General features: G+C 38.7%; 1 protein-coding gene and 1 long non-coding RNA gene across 12 annotated transcripts; both read right to left on the bottom strand.

Moving 5' to 3' along the window:
* Positions 1-7,223: 7,223 nt before the first annotated feature.
* On the bottom strand, positions 7,224-11,646 carry LOC110798388 (E3 ubiquitin-protein ligase BRE1-like 2). 9 transcript variants are annotated; one of them, XR_008929593.1, is made up of 9 exons: positions 11,190-11,642; positions 10,611-10,711; positions 9,986-10,148; positions 9,603-9,884; positions 9,228-9,287; positions 8,934-8,993; positions 8,448-8,615; positions 8,031-8,321; positions 7,224-7,944 (listed from the first exon to the last, which is right to left on the bottom strand). XR_008929593.1 is itself a non-coding variant. In XM_056838154.1 (8 exons), the coding sequence occupies exons 5-8, from the start codon at positions 9,273-9,275 to the stop codon at positions 7,780-7,782; spliced, it is 444 nt and encodes a 147-aa protein (XP_056694132.1). In that variant the 5' UTR covers positions 9,276-9,287; positions 9,603-9,881; positions 9,986-10,148; positions 10,611-10,711; positions 11,190-11,646; the 3' UTR covers positions 7,224-7,779. The 9 variants fall into 9 exon arrangements, 5 of the variants coding, with proteins under 5 accessions (XP_056694132.1, XP_056694131.1, XP_021859259.2 ...); XR_008929594.1 differs by having other exon boundaries at positions 7,224-8,321; positions 8,801-8,993; positions 11,190-11,645; XR_008929592.1 differs by having other exon boundaries at positions 7,224-8,307; positions 11,190-11,641.
* Positions 11,647-16,084: 4,438 nt separating this feature from the next.
* LOC110798296 (uncharacterized) lies at positions 16,085-21,730 on the bottom strand. Of its 3 annotated transcripts, none has more exons than XR_008929597.1 (9): positions 21,473-21,730; positions 21,311-21,342; positions 20,164-20,264; positions 19,831-19,938; positions 19,410-19,631; positions 18,188-18,310; positions 17,994-18,085; positions 16,963-17,198; positions 16,085-16,390 (listed from the first exon to the last, which is right to left on the bottom strand). It is a non-coding gene; the product is annotated as an uncharacterized lncRNA (long non-coding RNA). The 3 variants fall into 3 exon arrangements; XR_008929596.1 differs by having other exon boundaries at positions 16,085-16,562; XR_008929595.1 differs by having other exon boundaries at positions 16,085-16,574.
* Between the last annotated feature and the right edge of the window lie 51 nt (positions 21,731-21,781).

Genomic DNA, 21,781 nt, shown 5'->3' on the forward strand with positions numbered 1-21,781 from the left:
AATCCTTATAATTCTCGGCCATTTTTTCGATTATAACTTTAATGTTTTTGTTGGCCGCCTCTACCGCGCCGTTCATTTGCGGCCTGTAGGGAGAGGATTTATGATGTTTGACATGATATTTTTCGAGCAGGTCTTGGACTTCGGCCCTAAAGTGGGAACCTTGGTCGCTTATAATTTCATGTGGAACCCCGTATCGACAGAATATGTTCTTTTCTAGGAATCGAGCGACATGTTTGGCCGTTAATTTTGCATAGGAGACTGCCTCTACCCATTTAGTGAAGTAGTCAATTGCGACTAAGACGTACTCGTGTCCCCCTACGCCTGTGGGTGTTACTTTGCCGATTATATCTATACCCCAGGTAGAAAAGGGCCATGGGGAAGTGAAGGTGTATAGTTCTGAGGGAGGTAAGTGGTTAAGGTTACCGAAGATTTGGCATTTTGGGCAAGTTTTCACAAAGTGATGGCAATCGGTTTCCATGGTGGTCCAATAATACCCTGAGCGGGATATTTTCCGGGATAGCATTTTACCATTCATATGAGGTCCACACACGCCGTTATGGTATTCTTCCATTAGTCTTTGGGCTTGTTTTTGGTGAACACAAAGTAACTTGATTTTATTCGGCGTGTATTTGTACAACTCCCCCAGGATTATGCTATATTGTGAAGCGAGGAGGCGTAGGGCCTTTTGTGCTCGCGGGGAGGTGTTTGGGGGATTCCCCACTTGTTTTGTAACGAAGGATGTCCGTATACCATGGTTCTTCTTCGGTGTTTTCAGGTTCGGAGTCTATGGCACAGCAATAAGCCGGCTCTTTTCTTTGTTCGACTCGAAGGGTCATTCCGTCCCATTCATTCGGGATGCTGAGCATTGAAGCTAACTTTGCTAGCGCATCCGTGAATTGGTTGTCGTCTCTTGGTAAGTACGTATACTCGATTTTTTCGAATTGCTCGACTATTTGGTCTAAGTGAGCTTGATATTTTGAGAGACTAGTGCTTCGGACCTTCTATCTTTTGGATATATGGTTGATTATTAGGGAAGAATCTCCGAAGACTTGTAGATGCTTGACTCCGAGGCTAACTGCGACCTCTAGCCCAACTATGCAGGCTTCATATTCGGCGGCGTTGTTTGTGGCCTCGAAGTCAAGTTTGACGGAAATTGGTATATGGGCCCCTTCGGGACTGACTAGGAGAACTCCGACACCGCATCCCTTCTGATTGGACGCGCCATCGAAGTATAGTGTCCAATAGTCGTCTCGTATCATCAGAAGTTCCTCGTCAGGGAGGAGGTAAGCTTCCGTGGTTTCCTCATTCGTAGCATGCTCGGCCAGGAACTCGGCTACCGCCCTTCCTTTGATTGTTTTTTATGGCATGAATTTTAGGTCTAACTCTGAGAGCATGACTAGCCACCTGGACAGGCGACCATTTAGGGCGGGCTTTTCGAACATATATTTTAAGGGGTCTAGTTGTTACACTATATGAACGGTGTGGGCCAATAGGTAATGTCTAAGTTTTTTGGATGCCCAGACAAGGGCGAGGCAGGTTTTCTCAAGCTCTGTATATCTCGTCTCGTACTGTATGAACTTCTTGCTCAAGTAGTAAATGGCTCGCTCGGATCCATGTACACACTGTGAGAGCATAGCTCCCGCTGCAGTATCCGTGACGGTTAGGTATAGGCGTAAAGGGATTCCAGGCAAAGGCGGGGAAAGGACGGGCGGTTTGCTTAGATATTCTTTGATTTTATCGAAGGCAATTTGGCATTGTTCATCCCCGGCTTTTTCTTCTTTTCTTAATTTTTTGAATATTGGCTCGCAAGTCATAGTAAGCTTGGAAATGAACCTACTAATGTATTGCAGCTTTCCTAGGAAGCCCCTTATCTGTTTTTCAGTTTTTGGTGGGGGCATTTCGGTAATGGCTTTAATCTTGGATGGGTCAATCTCGATTCCCCGCGTACTAACAACATATCCTAGTAATTTTCCAGAGGTTACCCCGAACACACATTTTTGTGGATTTAGTCTCATGTTATATTTCAAGATTCGGGTGAAGAACTTTCTAAGTGCCGGGAGGTGACCGTGCCGGTCTTTAGATTTGACGATCATGTCGTCTACATAGACCTCGATTTCTTTGTGTATCATGTCATGGAGTAACGTGGTGGCTGTTCTTTGATAGGTGGCCCCCGCGTTTTTCAAACCAAAAGGCATTACAGTGTAGCAATATGTACCCCAAGGGGTAACGAAGGTTGTTTTTTCCATGTGTTCTTCTGCCATAAGTATTTGGTTATATCCTGCGTACCCATCCATAAAGGAGAGAAGCGCGTGTTCTGCGGTGTTGTCTACCAATATGTCAATGTGAGGTAGAGGGAAGTCATCTTTGGGACTGGCTTTGTTGAGGTCTCAAAAGTCTACGCACATTCGCACTCGTCCATCTTTTTTAGCTACGGGGACAATATTGGCCACCCATTCTGGGTAGTTGGAGACTTTTATGAAGCCGGCGTCTAATTGTTTAGTGACTTCTTCTTTTATTTTCAAGGCTATCTCTGGTTTGAGCCGCCGTAGCTTTTGTTTTACTGGCGTCATTTTGGGATCTAGCGGGATTTTATGCTCAGCAATTTCTCGATCTATTCTTGGCATGTCTTTGTAGGACCAAGCAAAGACACCCTCGAATTCCCGCAAAGTGGAGATTAGATCGGTTTTTTCCGTGGGAGTTAAGGTGAAGCCAATTTTAATGATTTTAGGATTTTCTTCTATTCCGATATTTACCGATTCTGTGTCCTCAATTATAGGAGTTTTGAGTTCTTGTTCATTTACAGCTTCTATTAATTCGGTATATTCCTCTTCTGGCTCTTTTTCGTGCTCATTAGTGGCGAGACATTCTGCATTATTACTCGGATTTTTAAGCGGCATATACTCGAAAGTTTTGTTTATCTTATTAAAGTCATGAAGCATTACATCAAAAAAATCTCCCGGATTAGATATTTCCGGGTCTAAACTATTTTTGGGAGGGGTTACAATTTTGCTAGGTTCGGACTCGGGGTCGGACTCGGATTCAGACTCTAATTCTTCGTACATTGGACCCTCTCCCGCAGACATCTTGAACTTCATTCCACGAGCGTTAGTCCATTTGAAGGTCTTGCGCCACCCTCGTTGGATTTGGTCAACTTTTGAGGGTGATGGAGCGATGAGTTTAGTGGGATCGAACAATTCATCTTGAAGGGCATTCTGTTTCGTTTCTTGCTCTTTTCTTTTCTAACCCAAACAGTAGCCTGAAAGCATGCGAGTTGGGGAGCGTTTTTGGCATAGCGTGGTTCTTTGAGGCGAGTGGCCTTTGAGAACGTAGAGGATCGTGTTCTAGAGCATGCATCTCTTGGGTTTGTGCGACCTCTAGATGTTCACGATATGCTACTTCCACTGCGATCCTTGATGGCTATCACGGGTAGGTATTCAGGGGCCTTGCATTATTGTTGTGTAGTAGGAAACACATTAGTTTATTTCATGAGTCGGGTTTTAGACATTTTATGACTACCCTTAAATCGGACTAGTATATTTGGACTACTATGTGTGCACTTTGAACTCTTTATATTTTCGAAAATCTTTGCCCGTGTGACATTCATAATTATTAGCATGCCCGGTTTTGATGCCGAGCATTGTCTTCGTAGGAGGCCTAACGACGACACAAAGAGTTATTTATTTTTTATGAGTCGCTTTTAGAATCGAGTGCTTTTTCATACGCCCTCGTAGCAATTTTCAAAAAGTTTTTTTTTTTGCTACGTGTTTTTTTTTTGCGCGGGCACCAAGACTGTTGCGCCTGACCAAAAGGCCAAGCAGCAACTTCAGCGCCCAGCGTAGGGCGTGAGAAATTATGGCGCCCAGCCAGGGGCGTTGAAAATGCGTCCCTGGCTGGTTCTCGTTTTCTGTTTGCGTAAACTTTGCGACTTTGATTTTGCGTGCTTGCCTAATAACGTCCTTTACGCTTTGTGCAGCGTTTGTGGGATTCGTTACAGGCCATCCCGAGCGTCGCTTATTTTTGTGGCGATCGTTCAGGTTTGCGGAAGACGTATCTTGGTATAACTCTTTGGCCAATTGGTTTATGAATGTTTGGGCAATTTTTTAAGGTCGTTGGTTTTCTAGGATGGTTTGTCACACACAATCATATATTTCGCTACACATAATTAACATTACATCATGAGGCAATAATAACATGTCATGTAGTTTTATGATAGGCGTCTATGGGTAGTATTTGCGCTTGGCTTGGTACCGCTTCTATCGCAGATCCAACACATGCCCCGGTCGAGGTAGTTCCTTCAACAGACGAATTTCGCCCAAGAGGCCAATCACGATGTAAGCCAAGGGGGCATGCACCAATGAAAGGGACCTAATGGGCGAGCGATTGGGTTTGGGACGGGTGTACTACTAGCGAAAGTGCCGAGTGGACAACATTCGAAGCGTATGCACCCCCCGGTTGGCGATGGGTATCCTTAGTCCAAACTCCCTGAGGGAGCCAAGATTCGTTATGCGGTTCTGCCCGTTCACATTAATATGCTGATTTTCAGGTCGTCCCAACTTGATGGGGAAATAAACGCGGGGTAGGATCGTTTCACCCTTCGGCTATTTTGATTACCTACAAGAACGAGTATTTCCTTCACTGTCCCTAGTGGAGTCGCCACTGTGAGGGGGTCGAAAAAGCACGAGGCTAATGCGTGACCTCGTCCCTCGTGGGTGTGACGCTTCTTTTTGTCAAATCAAGTGTAACTGGATTTCCTGTGAGTTTACACCCAATTGACTAGTAATATAGGAGTCGCCATTCAGTTTTTAACGACAATGAGAAAAACTGACAAAACCCGGTTATCGTGACATAAAGGGAGTGCAATTATGTTTGACCACGACGGCCGTAGGTTCCCTTGTGATCCCTGGTGTGGGGATCTCTCAACGTACACCCGCAGGGTAAAGATTGAGGGTTCGGGGGACTGTAACTACCGAGAGGAGTACTCGCTCTTTGATAACTCCAGAGGCAGGATATCCTTACTAGCTCAGCACAAAAAATTGAAGGGACATGCGTTAACTATTAAACTAATCTGAGTTGATTTTAACAATATGCAACATATAATACTAGATCGAGCGCGATTATCTGGTTTAGATTGTTTTAAGGGACCTAGCATGATAAACCAATTTCCCAACATATTATCTTTATTAGGCGTGATAGAACAATCAGATTTGATTAGTTTAACAGTTCATAAAAGGGCGAGGAAAGCGATTAAATCATGCGAAGGGACACATTACGACGCACCCTTGAGAGGTGTGTCACGGTTCTCAGAAAACTAACCACTTTCGCTTTGCTATTTCTCCTTTTATTTAACGAATCTCAAGTTTCCGGGCTTAATTCTTCAGCTACAAGGGACAGGATACGTTCTGTTCAATTTTTGGATCGATTGCGACAGAACGCGGGATCAATTTCGCAGCGTGAGGCTTAGGCTTAGGGGTTGGAGTCAATACTCAGAATATGAATTGTGTGTGTGTTCTTTTCATGTCGAACTTGGGGCTATATTTATAGAAAAGAGTTCGTGGAAAGATAGATTTGTAGAACTCTAACCCACGAGGAATTAGGAAAGAACACGTCCCAGGTAATTTCAGCGCCCAGGGCTGGGCGCCGAAGATTTCGGCGCCCAGAGCCAGGCGTTGAAAATAGGGTCTGGGTCGTTTCTTTGTCAGATTCGGACTCTTAGAATCCGGAGTGTATGAGACTTAATCGAGTCTTTTAGTGCGTATTAATTTTATGACGAGATGCGTCTGGGCCCGTTACGAACTCTAGGCTCGTTAGGATTTTAATTAATACGTAACTCTTATTTTCGAATCATATTAGGAATAGGATTCTCTCGCAATTTCTATCTCATTTAGGATTTATGTTGGAGTGCAACACCTAATTCTGACAGGTTTCTATCTTTTATGACTTACCACTTTTAACAGCTACCCATTACGGAAGTTACTATTTTTAGCAGGTTTCCATAAATAGCATGTTTCTATAAATAGCAGGTTTCGGGTGAAATGAAAATGGTGATTGAGATTCGTTATTTTATAGGAGATGCGTTGCCAAGTGGAGATTTATGTTCTCATCATCGAACCTTCCCTTTCGGGAATGGGGACAAAAGTAGGTGTCTACAGCAAGTTCAAGAAATCTGGTAAGAAGAGGAATGCTAAGAAAGGTGGCAAGAAGGCCAGCCCAACTAAGCAAGCTGGAGGCACCAAGTCTGAAAAGAAGAAGGTGAGCCAACCCACTTCTGAATCTAAATCCTTCTACTGCAAGAAAATCGGGCTTTGGAAGAGAGATTGCTTGAAGCTTAAGGAAGATCAGAAGAACGGAACGGTCGTTCCATCTTCAAGTATTTTCGTTCTAGGCTGTATACTTACAAATTTAACTTCTTGGGTATTAGATACAGGTTATGGCTTACACTTATGTTCCAGTTCACATGGACTAAGAAGAAGTAGAAGATTAAGCAAGGGTGAAGTCGACCTACGAGTGGGAAATGGAGCACGAATTGATGCATTAGCTGTAGGAACTTATTATTTTTCGTTGCTCTCTGAGCTAGTTTTGGAACTGGAAGAATGTTTCCATGTTCCAAGTCTTACTAAAAACATCATTTCTGTTTCTTGCTTAGATGCTAAGGGATTTTCCTTTTTAATAAAAGACAATAGTTGCTCGTTTTATTTTAAAGAGATGTTTTATCACTACTACAAAAAAGGGAATAGAGAACTGTTGAAATAGGCTTTAGAGGACGCCTGAGGACCGTTCTCCTGCTAAGAGATCTCTATAGTTTAGAGGACGGTTGGGATAGGCGTTCTATATACATATAAATAGAGTATGGTGGTATTAGTTAATCGTCCTCTATTCCCTTCATTAAATCAGAAAATACAGAAGGAATAGAGAACGGTTGAGACACTTAAATTTTATGTATTAATTAAAATAGAGGACATCTGGCTTAGATAGGCGTACTTCTTCTTTTTTTACATAAAGATAGAGGACGGTTTTTTTAGATAACCGTCCTCTATTCCCCCTTTTTTTTATATAAAAACTATATATATATATATATATATATATATATATATATATATATATATATATATATATATATATATATATATATATATATATATATATATATATATATATATATATATATATATATATATATATATATATATTTGCATAAACGAACATTAAATAAATAAATAAATAAATTGGACGAGAAAATGGAAATATATATACTTGGACGAGAAAATAGAGTATATATATCAATCAATCCCTCCTTGTCCATCAGAATTAAGGGGTAGCAAAAGTGGGGCTTTCTTCCATACAAATCTTAATCTCTTCGAAAGAAAGAGCTGATTTGGCCATGCAATCGGCAACCTTATTACAAATTCTACCGGCAAAAGAAACCTACAACGCATAAACTTCTGAACATAGCTGAGAATACCATCAACAAGAACTTGGACAGACGATCTCTCACTGTTGTCCCTCTGCAGCAGCTTCAGTAACGCAAGGGAATCAGTTTCAACCTCAACGGAGCGGTAGCCTGCTTCATAAGCATACTCATGCCAAACCGTACTGCTTCGGCTTCAGCTTGAAGAGCTGGTAGAGCAGCATCAATCCTCATGCCTGCAGCCATTAGCACGTCACCTACATTGTCTCAGACCACCATACCCAACCATGTCATTCTCACCGATGTAGCATCGTCTGTGTTCAGCTTGTGTGGAGTAGTTAGCGGGGCCTTCCACCGGCTGCTAGTTTGCTCACTCACAGGAGAAGGGGCGAGCTCTCATGTATTAGCTGCTTCATGTTCATGGATTGAACGACCATCAAGATTGTGGTTCTGGTGCTTTGCGTGCACTGTTGGGTGGCCTGCAGCTGTTCATCTTGAAGCGCAAAAACACAACCTCCAGACTTCTTAGACAGGCCAGCCTGAAACCATTCAGTTAGTTAGATACAATACTAACATGACTTGATCATAATTATGTAGGATTGCAGGATTCAGAGAGCTACTATACCCATGAATAAAAATTCCAGTTACGCATGCCACAGAACCAACTAAATTAGGTTACAGCCTGAAACTTACTCAATTATAACTAAAAACAGGTTTTATTTATAAATATTAAAAACAATCAGCAATTTCATCCTCTCACGTGCCTCCTTCACCCTCTTAGTTGGACACCTTCATTACAACCGAAGCTTCAGCTTTACAGATTCCAGTTAACAGGTGTTAGGTAGTTAATTCGCCTACACGATCACCTCTTTTAAAAACAATTGAAGCACTCTTACCCCTTCCTGCAAGTTCAGAACTGTCTCGAATTCAACATCATATGCATATAAAGCACTTAAACCAATAATAATGCATATAATATCTAGCTTCAATATATCAGGCCATTCAATCAAAGGCCAGTATTGCAGAGAAGTGTAAAACTAACCTGCAAATATTTAATCTCGGTTTCATCAACTGACTGGTTTTGTATATAACTCTGGATTTTATTAGCATGCTCCGAGTGCTTTTGACGGAGACCATCAATGACCACTTGAATACTATTAGCATCCTCTGCTATCAAATCCTGGAGTACTTTTAAGTTCACGGATAGCATCTGCTACATCCACAAATAGAATAGATGCTCAATCAATAAAATGTACTGGGCACTAGTCCAAGCTTAGGACAATAATTGAAGCTACTAAAATATGAATTGTTAGTAGAATATAGGTTTCAATGATCTACAACAGTTCAAAGAGAACTTCAATCACACTTGAATATCTCATATGAGTCATAGATAACCTGATACGGTAAATTCAGTTGTATCTTGTAATTTCATACACAAGCTCTTGATTACTTTTCCTCTTTGAAACTGCGCTAAGATAACGTTTAAATCACAAGGATAAACTCGGGAAAACCCCGCATTTGCAATTACCGGCACAACATGTGGTATTCGAGAAAAGGCTTCCAGTCCAACGGTAGCATCTTCATCCACCTGCCACATGGTTAATCAACCAAAATACATGACCACAAAAGGTCAGACACATCAAAGTCGTATAACTCACAGTAAGCAAAGGTTGGTTGGAAGCAGCAGGACACTCCCAAGCAAATGTCATACTAAATGTTCAATGTAGGCTGACAACACCAGAATTGAATATCTCAAAGACCATACACACCGCGATAAAGTACCACAATAAACATTAACTAATGTTTGACAAAATGCACTTACATATTCCTTAAATTCAGGGCTTAGCAAATGGACCGAAAGATTTTTCATCAACAGCAATACCTAGTAATTTCAAAGGAAACATCATTAAATAACACAAGAAAGTATAGATCACAAACATATGAAAGGCTGATCGAAATATCTTTTGTTCAGTTAGGTTGATCTGAATATCTGATACTTGGTTATTTTATAACAGTATCCTTATCAGTCATCACAGATTATATGAAATGATGGTTGTAAAACAAGGTTATAACGAGCATAACTGTTGCAGAATGTATTTTTGCTATTCAAGATGATGCAAAACAAAAGGTACAAAATAGCCCTGAGAGCATGAAAGTTGGAAAAAACTATTATTTAGATGCAGGGAGGTGCAACTACCTTGACCTTGACCTGTTGATGAACTTATAGGTGTTGGTTGCATAGCAGGTTCCACACAGATATCTGATGAATACTTTGACAGAAGAGAGAGAGCAAATCCCGAGTCGTCAGCTGAAACTATCAGTGTCCTGCTTACGGTTTGACCAACGGAAATCCCATTTAGAAGTGGCTCATAAATTGTTTCTTGATTAATTCTGAAGTACAGATCAGGAGGCTGTGACATTGTAGGCCAATTTACAGTTTGAGTTTGTGGGCAGCAAAACTGATGGAGCATTCCATCTGCTGCATTTTGAAAAGTTTATAAATTATCATGAAACAAGTCCTAAGATGATATATATGTAGGGAATATGTAAAGAAATTTAGCTGAGAATTGATTATATCACCTGTATGATATGACAAAAAGCCAGCAGCAAAACTAGGCATGTAAAATGCTTCAGGCTGTCTCTTCCTCCTACGTCAATTATGTCCATCCAACGGTTTTCTGCAGCTTCTCTTAACCTCGTCAAGCTCTTCAAGGGACCGAAACCTAAGGGATTGCAGTATATACTATGACAGGAACAACAAACCAAAGATATAGCAAATCATAGGTTATGCAGTAGAATCAATGCAGCAGCACTATAAAATCATTACTCTATGTACCTATATTTTCATATGGACCAACTTTTCTACAATCAATGTAAAATCATTACTCTATGTACCTACATTTTCATATGGATAATCTTTTTTACAATCAACACTGTAAATCATTACTCCATGTACCTACATTTTCATATGGACAACCTTTTCTACAATCAACACCACTAAGTTAATATATAAAATGGTTTCTTATCAGCTCAATGAAAACGTCAGGTCACAAGGCGCACAATACCTTAAACGAGGTCAATAGCATATCAATTAGTTTAGTTATAAGATAATAATTTCATAATTTCACCTAATTAGGCCGGCTTAGAGCCTGTAGAGGGTAATAATGACATTTCTTTTGAGACAGAAGGAGTATCATTCTTTTACCTGCTACACTTCTGGCAGAACGACGAATCCTTCCAAGCAACAATAATAACAACAACGTCTTAGAGTGCCTCTCGTATACCTTATGGCGGCGGTGGTATTCCCTGCATTGAGTAAGGTCAGAAACATTTAGAATGGATTATTTCAGGATCTGGAAGATTTCTGGCTTCTTGTGTATTTCTTTAAGATCTACCCACACTAAGACATCAATTTAACCCCCTCTTCATTTCTCTAACTGAGAATTTAAATTTTTTTCGATCTAAATCTGTTAATTCAAAGAAAATAAGTATAATTAATCCTTTATTTGCAAATTCCATCAAAAATAATTCTACATAATGTAGTGTAGTTTGATTTAATTGTTTCTCATTCTGTGCATTTATCAAGCGGCAATGCTTCAATTAAATTAATTTGACCTAAAATAATTCTACCTAATATATCAAGAATTCCTTACTCTTTTTTATATTGGGAATTAACAAGTCTAGAATTCCTTAGTCATACATACAATTAGATAATTAAAAATATTCGTAATCCTAGGCTATTAGTTGAATAAATAGTATGAAAAACAAATTTGAGAATACTAACCTCGGAATTGACGGAAGCGACGGGACACACGACATTCACCGGAAGCCTAGAGGCGGTGGGAAAGGCGTCGGCAGTAAATTGAGGAGATAGGTGGAAGGCGGTGGTTAAGGCGCGACGATGCTTTGCTTTTGTGGGGTTTCAATCTCGCCTTCAGTTTGCTCTTAGTTTTTTTTTTCTTTTCTTTTTTTGGAGTTTGCTTTTTCTTTTGGGTAGTATATTGGGGATTGCCGCCTAATTACTTTGTGTTTCAATTGAAAAAATTAGTTCTCTTGCTTTTGGGTTTCTTTGATGGAGTATTGCAGCCGCTAATAATGTAGATTATATTATTAATAAGTTTTTTATTATTAGAAAATCTTTTTCTAAAATCCAGAATACACAACCGTTATCGTAAACACAGCTTTGTATTTTATCGATTATTTTAAATTAAGTAATTATTTTTGTTATTGTAAATAATATAAGACGGTTAGGTAAGTTAACCGTTCTCTATTCTTCCCTTCACACAACTGTTATAAGTGAAATGCGTACTCTATACTTCTAGAAAACGTTTAACAAACTTAACAGTTCTCTATTCAGCGTTTCTTATTCCAAGTTTTGTAGTAGTGTATGGATATGCTAGATTAGTCAATGGACTTTATTTATTAGATCACCACAAACAAGTTTATAACATAAATACCAAAAAGGCCAAAAAGAATGATTCAGATCTCACTTATCTTTGGCATTGTCGTTTAGGCAATATTAACATGAAGCGCATAGAAAGACTTCAAAAGGAAGGAATTCTAGAACCATTTGACTTAGAGGATTATGGTAAGTGCGAATCATGTTTACTTCGCAAAATGACAAAGCAACCTTTCTCTAAAGTTGGAGAAAGAGCAATTGAACTATTGGGTTTAATCCATACAGATGTATGTGGACCAATGAGTACAAATGCTAGAGGTGGTTTCAGCTACTTTATCACTTTCACTGATGACTTCAGTAGATATGGTTATGTCTACCTAATGAAGCATAAGTCTGAATCCTTTGACAAATTCAAGGAATTTCATAGTGAAGTAGAGAATCAGTTAGGCAAGAAGATTAAGGCACTGCGATCTGATAGAGGCGTTGAATATCTGATCTATGAATTTGATGACCATCTGAAAGAATGTGGAATTCTTTCAAAATTGACTCCTCCAGGAACACCTCAATGGAACGGTGTGTCAAAACAGAGGTACAAAACCTTGTTAGACATGGTTAGATCAATGATGGGTCAGGCCGAACTTCCAATAGAATTTTGGGGACATGCACTAAACACAGCTGCACTCACACTAAGTAGAGCTCCGTCTAAAGCTGTCGAAAAGACTCCATATGAGTTATGGTTTGGAAAGCCTCCAAATGTGTCTTTTCTTAAGATTTGGGGTTGTGAAGTATACGTCAAACGATTAATTTCAGACAAACTTCAACCAAAATCTGACAAATGTATCCTTGTGGGCTATCCAAAGGAAACAAAGGGGTAATACTTCTACAATACATCTGAGAACAAGGTGTTTGTTGCTCGAGATGGTATCTTTTTAGAAAGAGATCACATTTACAATATGACAAGTGGGAGAAAAGTAGACCTCGAAGAAATTCGAGTCAAACAACAAACTCTAGAGAATGCTCAGGAAGACATTCAGGTTGAAACTCAGAGATCTTTAGAAGTATCTGGTGAGAATCAGGAACCATCTAGAAATGTAACCCCGCGTAGATCGCAGAGATATAGGTCTCAACCGGAAAGGTGCTTAGGTATTTTGACGAACGAGAGCCATGAAGTTCTATTGCTGGAAAGCGATGAACCTGCGACTTACAAACAAGCTATGACGGACCCTAGCTCCAAGCAATGGCAAGAAGCCATGCAGTCTGAATTAGACTCAATGTCTGAAAACCAAGTTTGGTATTTGGTCGATTTTCCAGATGGCTACCAAGCCATAGGAAGCAAATGGGTTTTCAAACTGAAAAAGGATAAGGATGGAAAACTAGAAGCTTTAAAAGCTAGATTGGTTGCAAAAGGTTACAAGCAAGTCCACGGTGTGGATTACGATGAAACCTTTTCACCAGTTGCAATGCTGAAGTCTATTCGGATAATGTTAGCAATCGCTGCATATTACGATTACGAAATATGGCAGATGGATGTCAAAACCGCTTTCTTAAAAGGCGTTTTAACAGAAACTGTGTTTATGACACAGCCTGAGGGTTTTGAGGATCCAAAGAATGCTAAAAAGGTATGCAAGCTTAAGAAATCCATTTACGGATTAAAGCAAGCATCAAGGAGCTGTAATATACATTTTGATGAAGCAGTCAGTGACTTTGGCTTCATCAAGAACGCAGACGAATCTTTTGTATACAAGATGGTCAGTGGGAAAAAAATTGCTTTTCTGGTATTATATATCGGCGACATATTACTTATCGGAAATGACATTCCTATGTTGAACTCTATCAAGATTTGGCTTGGGAAATGTTTTTCGATGAAGGATCTAGGAGAAGCACAGTACATATTGGGCATCAAGATTTACAGAGATAGATCTAAAAAGATGATTGGACTTAGTCAAAGCACTTATATCAATAAGGTTTGTTAGGAAATAAACACAACTTAGTTAAGTTGACAAAAACGGACTTGTTTGATTTAATATATTGTTTCCTAGTTTAATTAGAATTGTAATTAGGAAAGTAGATATGTTTTGGTATGTAACAATCTCTAGAATTATTTAGACTTGGGGAGCAAGTATAGTTCTAGTAGACGTGGGTTTCTAGTTTAGCCTATAAAAGGTTGTTTAGGCCTAGCTAGAAAATAAGAGGGAAAAATACATTGGTGAGAGGAATCATCAATTGAGGGGTTATTGTGTTATTTTGTAGGAACTTAATAATACGATAATATTTGAGGGGATGAAATCTAAATTTCCTCATAAACACTTGTGTCTATTATTATTTTCTTTGCTATTTGCCCTATATTATATTTGTGGGTTTGTTCTCAATCGTTCGTGGCACGCGTTCGGTTATAACAAACTGGTATCAAGAGCTGGGTATTAGCCATGGATGATTTCAGGAACAAGTATAAGGTAGAACGTTTTAATGGGAAGACGAATTTCTCATTATGGCAAAGTACAATTAAGGATATTCTTATACATCAAGGTCTTCACAAGACTTTGGAGGATAAGAAACCCGATTCGGTGGACAAGGACAAGTGGGAGGATATGCAACTACGGGCTACTAGTACGATCAGATTGGCTCTTGCACCGGAGATCAAGTACAACGTCTTAGAGGATAATAATCCAAAAGAGTTGTGGGAGAAATTGATTAAGATGTACGCATCTAAGTCATTGGCCAACAAGTTGTTCTTGAAAAAAGACCTTTATTCACTCGAGATGGAGGAAGACAGCGCACTACAAGATCATCTGAATAAGTTTAATGGATTAATCACCCAATTGGCAAGTTTAGATGTGAAAATCGAGGAGGAGGACAAAGCAATTTTATTGTTGACATCTCTCCCTAAAAGGTATAACTCTGTGATAACTAGTTTACTTGTAGGGAAGACAACAATTGCTTTGGACGATATTGTGGTGGTGTTATTCGAGGCGGAGAGGTTCATGAATCAAGGGGGATCATCATCAATCCATGGAGGAGCAGGATTGGTAGCGGAGGGTAGTAGCAATAACTGGAAAGGCAAGAAGAAGGCGAGCAATACAAACCCTAATATCAAGTGTTGGTACTGTGACGAGGTAGGACATATACAATCAAAGTGTCCTAGGTACAAGGAAGACTTGATGGCGTTGAGGAACGGAAGGGTTAGAGGTGCTTCTACTATTGCTATTGATGAGGATATGGCTCTAATGGTGGAGGAGAGTAAAGATCCAAAAGAGGGTTGAATTTTAGATTCGGGATGCTCACAACATATTTGTTGTAGGAAGCAGTGGTTTACTTCTTATAAACAAAGTGGTGGATTGTGTGTTACCTTGCCTGACGAGGAAGAGGCTAAGGTTGAGGGTACAGGTGAGGTTGAGATCAAGACACATGATGGGAAGACTCGAAAATTACAAGAGGTGAGGTACATTTCGAGACTTGATCGCAATCTTATATCTTTGGGTCGTTTGGATGGCTTGGGTTATGCTATTCATATTGAGGGAGGTCGTTTGGAGGTCACCAAGGCTAGGAGTGTGATCTTGAACGGACGACATAACAAACAAAATCTCTTCATACTTGAAGGAGGTAATGAGGGACAAATTTTGGCTCAAGGGAAGGCAAGCTCCGAAAGTTGTTCGTTAGTTCACGAAGAGACTAAGTTGAGTTTAAGGGAAGGTTTATTAGGAAATAAACACAACTTAGTTAAGTTGACAGAAATACGAAACAGACTTGTTTGATTTAATATATTGTTTCCTAGTTTAATTAGAATTGTAATTAGGAAAGTAGATATATTTTGGTATGTAACAATCTCTAGAATTATTTAGACTTGGGGAGCAAGTATAATTCTAGTAGACGTGGGTTTCTAGTTTAGCCTATAAAAGGTGGTTTAGGCCTAGCTAGAAAATAAGAGGGGAAAATACATTGGAGAGAGGAATCATCAATTGAGGGCACTAGTAGAAAAAATATCATTTGCAGCGCGCATAAAAGGGGCTTTTTGCAGCGTTTTTTAGCGCTGCAATTGTGATGGCTGCAAATAGTAGACTTTTATTCTCAGCGAACTAAAATGCTGCAAAAAACCATTAATTGCAGCGCATGGTGTTTCACATGCGTTGCAAATTGTCCATTTTTCACAGCCCTTGCAGTACACAGGCGCTACAAAAAGAGGTTTCAAAGCTACATTTCTAACACTATTCGCAACATTCACTCAACGATGCGCGCTGCAAATAGTACATTTATTTTACAAAAAAAAATCACCCACCGTCTGATTATAGCAATAAACACCAAGCCACCATCACATTCTAAGCCAAACCAACAATTGATATTCAATCAATCTAGATATTACATCAACATTTCTATCCTAATTAAAACAATCAGATGAACAATACTCAGTACCTGACTAAATCAATAAACACAAAATGACCACCTTATAATATTATAAACACCGATGATGCTGATACAAAGGAGCCATGCTAAAACAATTGGTGCAAACATGAAAGAAACCCTATGTGTTCCATGATGTTGGAGAGAAAGAAGGACTACCAAAATGATGCAGGAAACCACAACGACATAATCTGCAAATTAAGATATTATTTGTCAAAATCATTGTAAATTTCATTGCAGCTGTTGCATGTTTCTGAAACACTTTAGTAATGCCTCTCTTTCTTCCTTTTTTCCCCTTCGATTTGTGGACGAAGTAGAACTTAATTTCATGAAGTCCCGTGAATTTTAGACGAACTCCAGACACTGCCGAAAGAACTGGAAGAATATATGATATGCTTATATGATCATCAAATGAGTTAACATAATGCAGAACGATCACAAAAAATGGACAAAGAAACAGGTCTCACTATTGTTGCCTTTGTTCGGGCCTTTTCAGACTGTGATATGTAAGATTAGCAGATAGTAAATTACTTTAGTAGATAGACTGAAAACTGTTGCTCAGTGATTGGTGGTATAATGTCATAATGAACATCCTATAAAAAGAATTAATGAGATTACACTTTGATTAACATCTGTAATCACTTGTCATAATTAGACTGTTAGAAAATTTGATACGAAGCTTTAAGAAAAATTGTGATAAGCCGACAGGCGACGGGACTGGGTGGGCAACAATAGGTTCCAACAAAAATAAAGAAACTGTTACCTGATATTGCTGGTGTGAGAACACCATCACCAATAGTCATACATGTTGCCAGAAAAACAAAGATCAGCAACGCTTTATGAAATCTTTCATGCTTTTCAAATGGTAGCTTGAAAGCAGAATTCCTTGCTGTCTGCTCAGATCCCTCAATAGATATATTGCAGATAACTTCTCATCAGTATGAAGAACACCAAGGTTTGCATGCCGGCATAGCAATGAGTACAAGGCAAAAGTGCCGCCTGGACACAAGTGAAAAACTGACGTATCATACATCGAGTTCGAGTAATGAGTCATAACCTTTGTATCACCTCACATGAACACACACATCATACATAAGCAGACTTCAGACTTCCTATTATTCAGCATTAGAAAAACAAGAAGCTTTCAGTTGCAAATGTAGAAGACAATCAAATTGAGCAAAATCCTCCACTACTCGTCATCTTAGAGTTCTACCAATAGCATAAAGTAGGAACCAACTCCCATGTGATTAGCTTAATTCCACGCATCCCCCCCCCCCCCCCAACACACCCACCCTAAATGAATAGATAACAAATACTCGATTTTCTTGCCAAAGCTTAGCTAGCTTCAGAATTCTCTCACAAGTGAAGGATAAAGAGTCACGATCTTAGTCTCACTTCACATGAACAACACACACATCATACACAACCAGACTTCCTATTATTCAGTATTACAAAGCCAGCAAGAAGCTTTTAGTTGCAAATATAGAAGACAATATAATGGAATACAATCCTTGAATCCTTGTGCATTCTGGACTTCTATCAATAGCTTAAAGCAAGAACGAGCTCCCCTGTGAGCAGCTTATACACAGTGATAGATAAACTTCGCGCATATCCCCTTTCCCCCCCTTAAAAAGTTGAGAAAAAAACTCTTATCATGTCATTTATGAGTGTGGGCTCACTCACTCAAAGCTTAGCTAGTTTCAAAATGCTCTTTCATTATTAAATTACCTAACGAACCAGACAAACAACGAAACACCAATTAAATGGAAACAAATTATTCCAAAAACTACACACCTTTAGGCATCCCCATCTCGTGCTCGAATTTCCCCTGCATTTAACGAGGCACACCAGCTTCATCTACAAGTTCATCCAACCTCTTCCGGGTACTTTTCAAGAATTTATTTCAATTTATTCAAAACAAACAATGAATTAGCGGAAAGATGATATGAAAAGGGAATAAGGTTTAGGAGAGAGAAAGAGGAACAAACCTGAGATTTAGAATCCTTGATAGCAGCGGCATCGGAAGCATCGGCATTCGGAAACTCGCCGTGGTAGAGAGCAGCGAGTTCTCCTTCTCCGTAATTTTTGTTCTCCTTCATTAGAGATTTTTTCTGTAAATTCAAGAAAATCTAGTAGAGTAAAATTGATAACCAAAATCACCAAACAAAGTAGAAGGAAATCTAGGAATGAAATTTGATTCAGAATGAATATGTAATGGAGAAGAGTATGAGCGTTAGATCTAAGCTCAGAGAGGAGAGAGAAAGAGAGGCAGTGAGGGATGCGAGAGATTGAGGGAATTAGATTTAGATCTCGAGGATTATTCGCAGCAAATCCTGGTAAACCGCGTTGTGATAATTAGTTTTAATTTTAATAACAAACATTCGCAGCGTTTAATGATAAAACAAGGTTGCGATTTCCTCATTTATTCATTGACCCGCGTTGACCGTAAGTTATTGCACCGATCTCAATTAGTGAAGGCTGCGAATGAAGGGTTGCTAATGAGGTTTTTTCTACTAGTGAAGCTTTGAATAGGGTGACTAAGAGTCTAAGAACAAATAACATTTAATAATAAAAAGAAATAGCAGGCTAAAACTTAAAGTTCAGAGACTACTACTGATATTTCTTTCCCTTTTCTACAATTTCAACTATTATAGGAAATGACATATTGTCTCTCCTACCATCTCTTTCCCTTTTCTACAATTTCTTGTGGCAATCAACACCAAACATGCATTCACAATTTCACACGAATACATGTCACTATTCGTGCGAAAAAAATTGAAATGTATATTACTACTATTGTACTTCGTATATTACTAGTAATGTCAAAAAGAGTTGTATTATTTAATACTAGATGCAAAAAACGAGTGTCTTAAATTTCAAAACTAACCTATACGACCATCATTTCAAACGAGTATATAAAATGTGAGGACATTTCAGATATTTCAAGTGTACACTCAATTTATCAGGAGCTCACTTATTTTGTTTTTATAGCAATCAATTTCATAAATAATACCCCATTTTCAATAGTTATGTTTTTTTTAATTATTAATTAAGATCAATGTAATTTTCTATGATAATCATATGTTTAAATTTTCTTGGCCCTCGGAATATATTTAGTCAAGATCCGCCAATGCATGCACCTGATTCTGTATTGGCTAAATGATAATAATACTAATAAGGTACATTCAGATTAGAGTGAAAGGAAAGTACCAGTTGTTTGAGATTGCATCCAAGAGTCAGTTCAGCATATGAACTATCAATTTGAGAGAGATAACAGTAAGGAGCCTCACGTCCCAAAAAAACTTTGGGATATGACTCTAGCATTGACTTTATGTCAGTTGAAATCTGAGGAACTTTCTCCAAATTGTCGAACTGCAATGGAATTTTCCTGATATAAGCACGTCACCCAGCTCGAGACTTGTTAACGATGACCTGCAAATGTGACAACGACTTAAAAATAAACATAAAATATGTGTACAACTCCAACCATGATTATGTTTATAAGCTATTTATGTACAGGTATCAATGTATCCTTAAAGATAATGACAGAATACTGAGGGAATATTATTTACTAATGCAAAATCGCAAAGTCAAAAACAAAAGTGAACAAATGGAGAAAAGAAGATTTCACCTGATTAGAAAACATAGAGTTTGGAACTGTTACTGGAAACTTTTCAGCATTCAATAACGAAGTTGTAGTTAAACCCATCTCCGTCACTTGACCTTCTATTGATCCAGCCTACAAAGAATAAGAAACAAAAAATTAAGGGCACAAAAATAAACCACAAAAAAACACTAATGAGAGAAAAAGAAAAACCATAAACAAGCTGTAATGACTTAGTATCTTGAACACAAAGGACATTGCTATAATCAGTTTACACCATAAGGAAGGTAATATTCGGACAAGGAGTAATTATCTATTTAAATATGGAGTAGAACACTGGAATAGAGGCTAACATCATACCTTGATTGTATCTCCAAATGAAAAGGGCTTTGAGAATTGCATAGGCAATCCACCAAGAACATTACCAAGGATGTCTTTTGACGCAAAAGCAGTAGAAACTCCTGGATAAAAAACAATATATACACGCATTTGAGTGTTCACAACACTAATAAGTACAGTAATAACAGCTAAAAGTTAGCCACGAAATGATAAAATAAGAAGAAAATGAATGTAAACATCATATTTTTGCAAGTTGCAGAGCAATGCATAAACTCTTGCCAAAGGATCATATCCAGGTTTTGACACTTGGATCACAACAACCATGCTCACTATGTAGAGAAAAATGAGAGGCTACAGAAATTCTAACTTAATTGTAGTCCTGCGACATTGTCCTAGGTGTTTAACGTCTATGCCAACACATTTAAGCCCAATTGTTAGGCGATCCACCACATTAAGATCAGAGGGTTCAACCTCTCATGCCATTTCCTAGGATACACTCAAGCAACCTCTTATAACAACTGAGCCAACTTAGGACCAGTCTATCATGAACAAGCATAAACATCCATTGACTTTATTCAACCATAAAATCACATCTATAGAGAGGTCAATTAACTAAGAGATCCAAAAAAATTGACCAAAATCCAGTAGCTTAGCTACAATCAGAAACCAATATATACAAAATCTATATCAACAACTAGTAAACTAAGACCCTAAGCCACAATCAAGTAATGCAACAAAGTCCTATTCCAAACGACAATGAAGCATAAAAATCTGAAATTCCAAAGCCCAACAATATCATCCATACTCCCAACAACAAGAAAATACACAAGGAACCAGAAGAAAGTTCCATTCACACATTTTCCCTCAGAATATTCTGTTTCTGAGAGGAGGAGGAATCGAAATAACTTGAGATGCAGGAGGAACGAATTAAGGTGTTGACTCCTATTATGTCCTAAACACAAACCTAAAATGACCTAAACCAATCTCTCAACCAACAGAAACCCAGAAATTTACATCAAATTAACAACTCAAATGAAGAACAACAAATCAACCCTAAAAATAATCACATCAGATAAATATTAATCAAACAAATTGGAAGAAAACTAAGAGTTTAAGGATTGAATTCTTATCGCAATCGACGAGGTGAAGGTAAAAGAATAAGTAGTACCGTTCAGTGTCACACTAGTTTCCAATTATTACCTGAACACCATTCAACAACCAAAATTCATCAAAAAGTTGAAGAAATTAGGGATTTAGAAAAACCCCAAACAAATGCAGACAAAACCCTAGAAAAAGACGGCGATGAAAAATTCGAAAAGAGAGATATTACCTTGCCTACTATGCAACAAACTGGAAGAATCGTGGTTCAACTCGTGTGGCTTTGCTTCTCCTACTCTGGAATTCTTGATGAGAGTGTAAATCGGCACCAAATTCGCTCAATATCATATGATAACGCCAAAATTCCTTCGAACAACAGTGAAAACGGCGGAATTCCAACCTTAGCAATGTTACATCTGAAGAAGAGAGAGAGAGAGAGAGAGAGAGAGAGAGAGAGAGAGAGAGAGAGAGAGAGAGAGAGAGAGAGAGAGAGAGAGGGGAGATGCTAGGGTTTGAGGCCGGGACTGTGAATGGGCGAGAG

The sequence above is a fragment of the Spinacia oleracea genome, chromosome 3 (genome assembly GCF_020520425.1).
Source record: "Spinacia oleracea cultivar Varoflay chromosome 3, BTI_SOV_V1, whole genome shotgun sequence".
Taxonomy (NCBI): Eukaryota; Viridiplantae; Streptophyta; class Magnoliopsida; order Caryophyllales; family Amaranthaceae; genus Spinacia; species Spinacia oleracea.

Bases quoted from the DNA above. Each gene is read 5' to 3' on its own strand.
- LOC110798388 (XM_056838154.1), bottom strand. From the start codon at position 9,275: ATGAAAAATCTTTCGGTCCATTTGCTAAGCCCTGAATTTAAGGAATAT. The intron at 8,619-8,933 runs GTAATTGCAAAT...TTGTGGATGTAG, and splicing joins GAATACCACATGTTGTGCCG to CAGATGCTATCCGTGAACTT. The intron at 7,945-8,447 runs GTTAGTTTTACA...GAATGGTTTCAG, and splicing joins CCGAGATTAAATATTTGCAG to GCTGGCCTGTCTAAGAAGTC.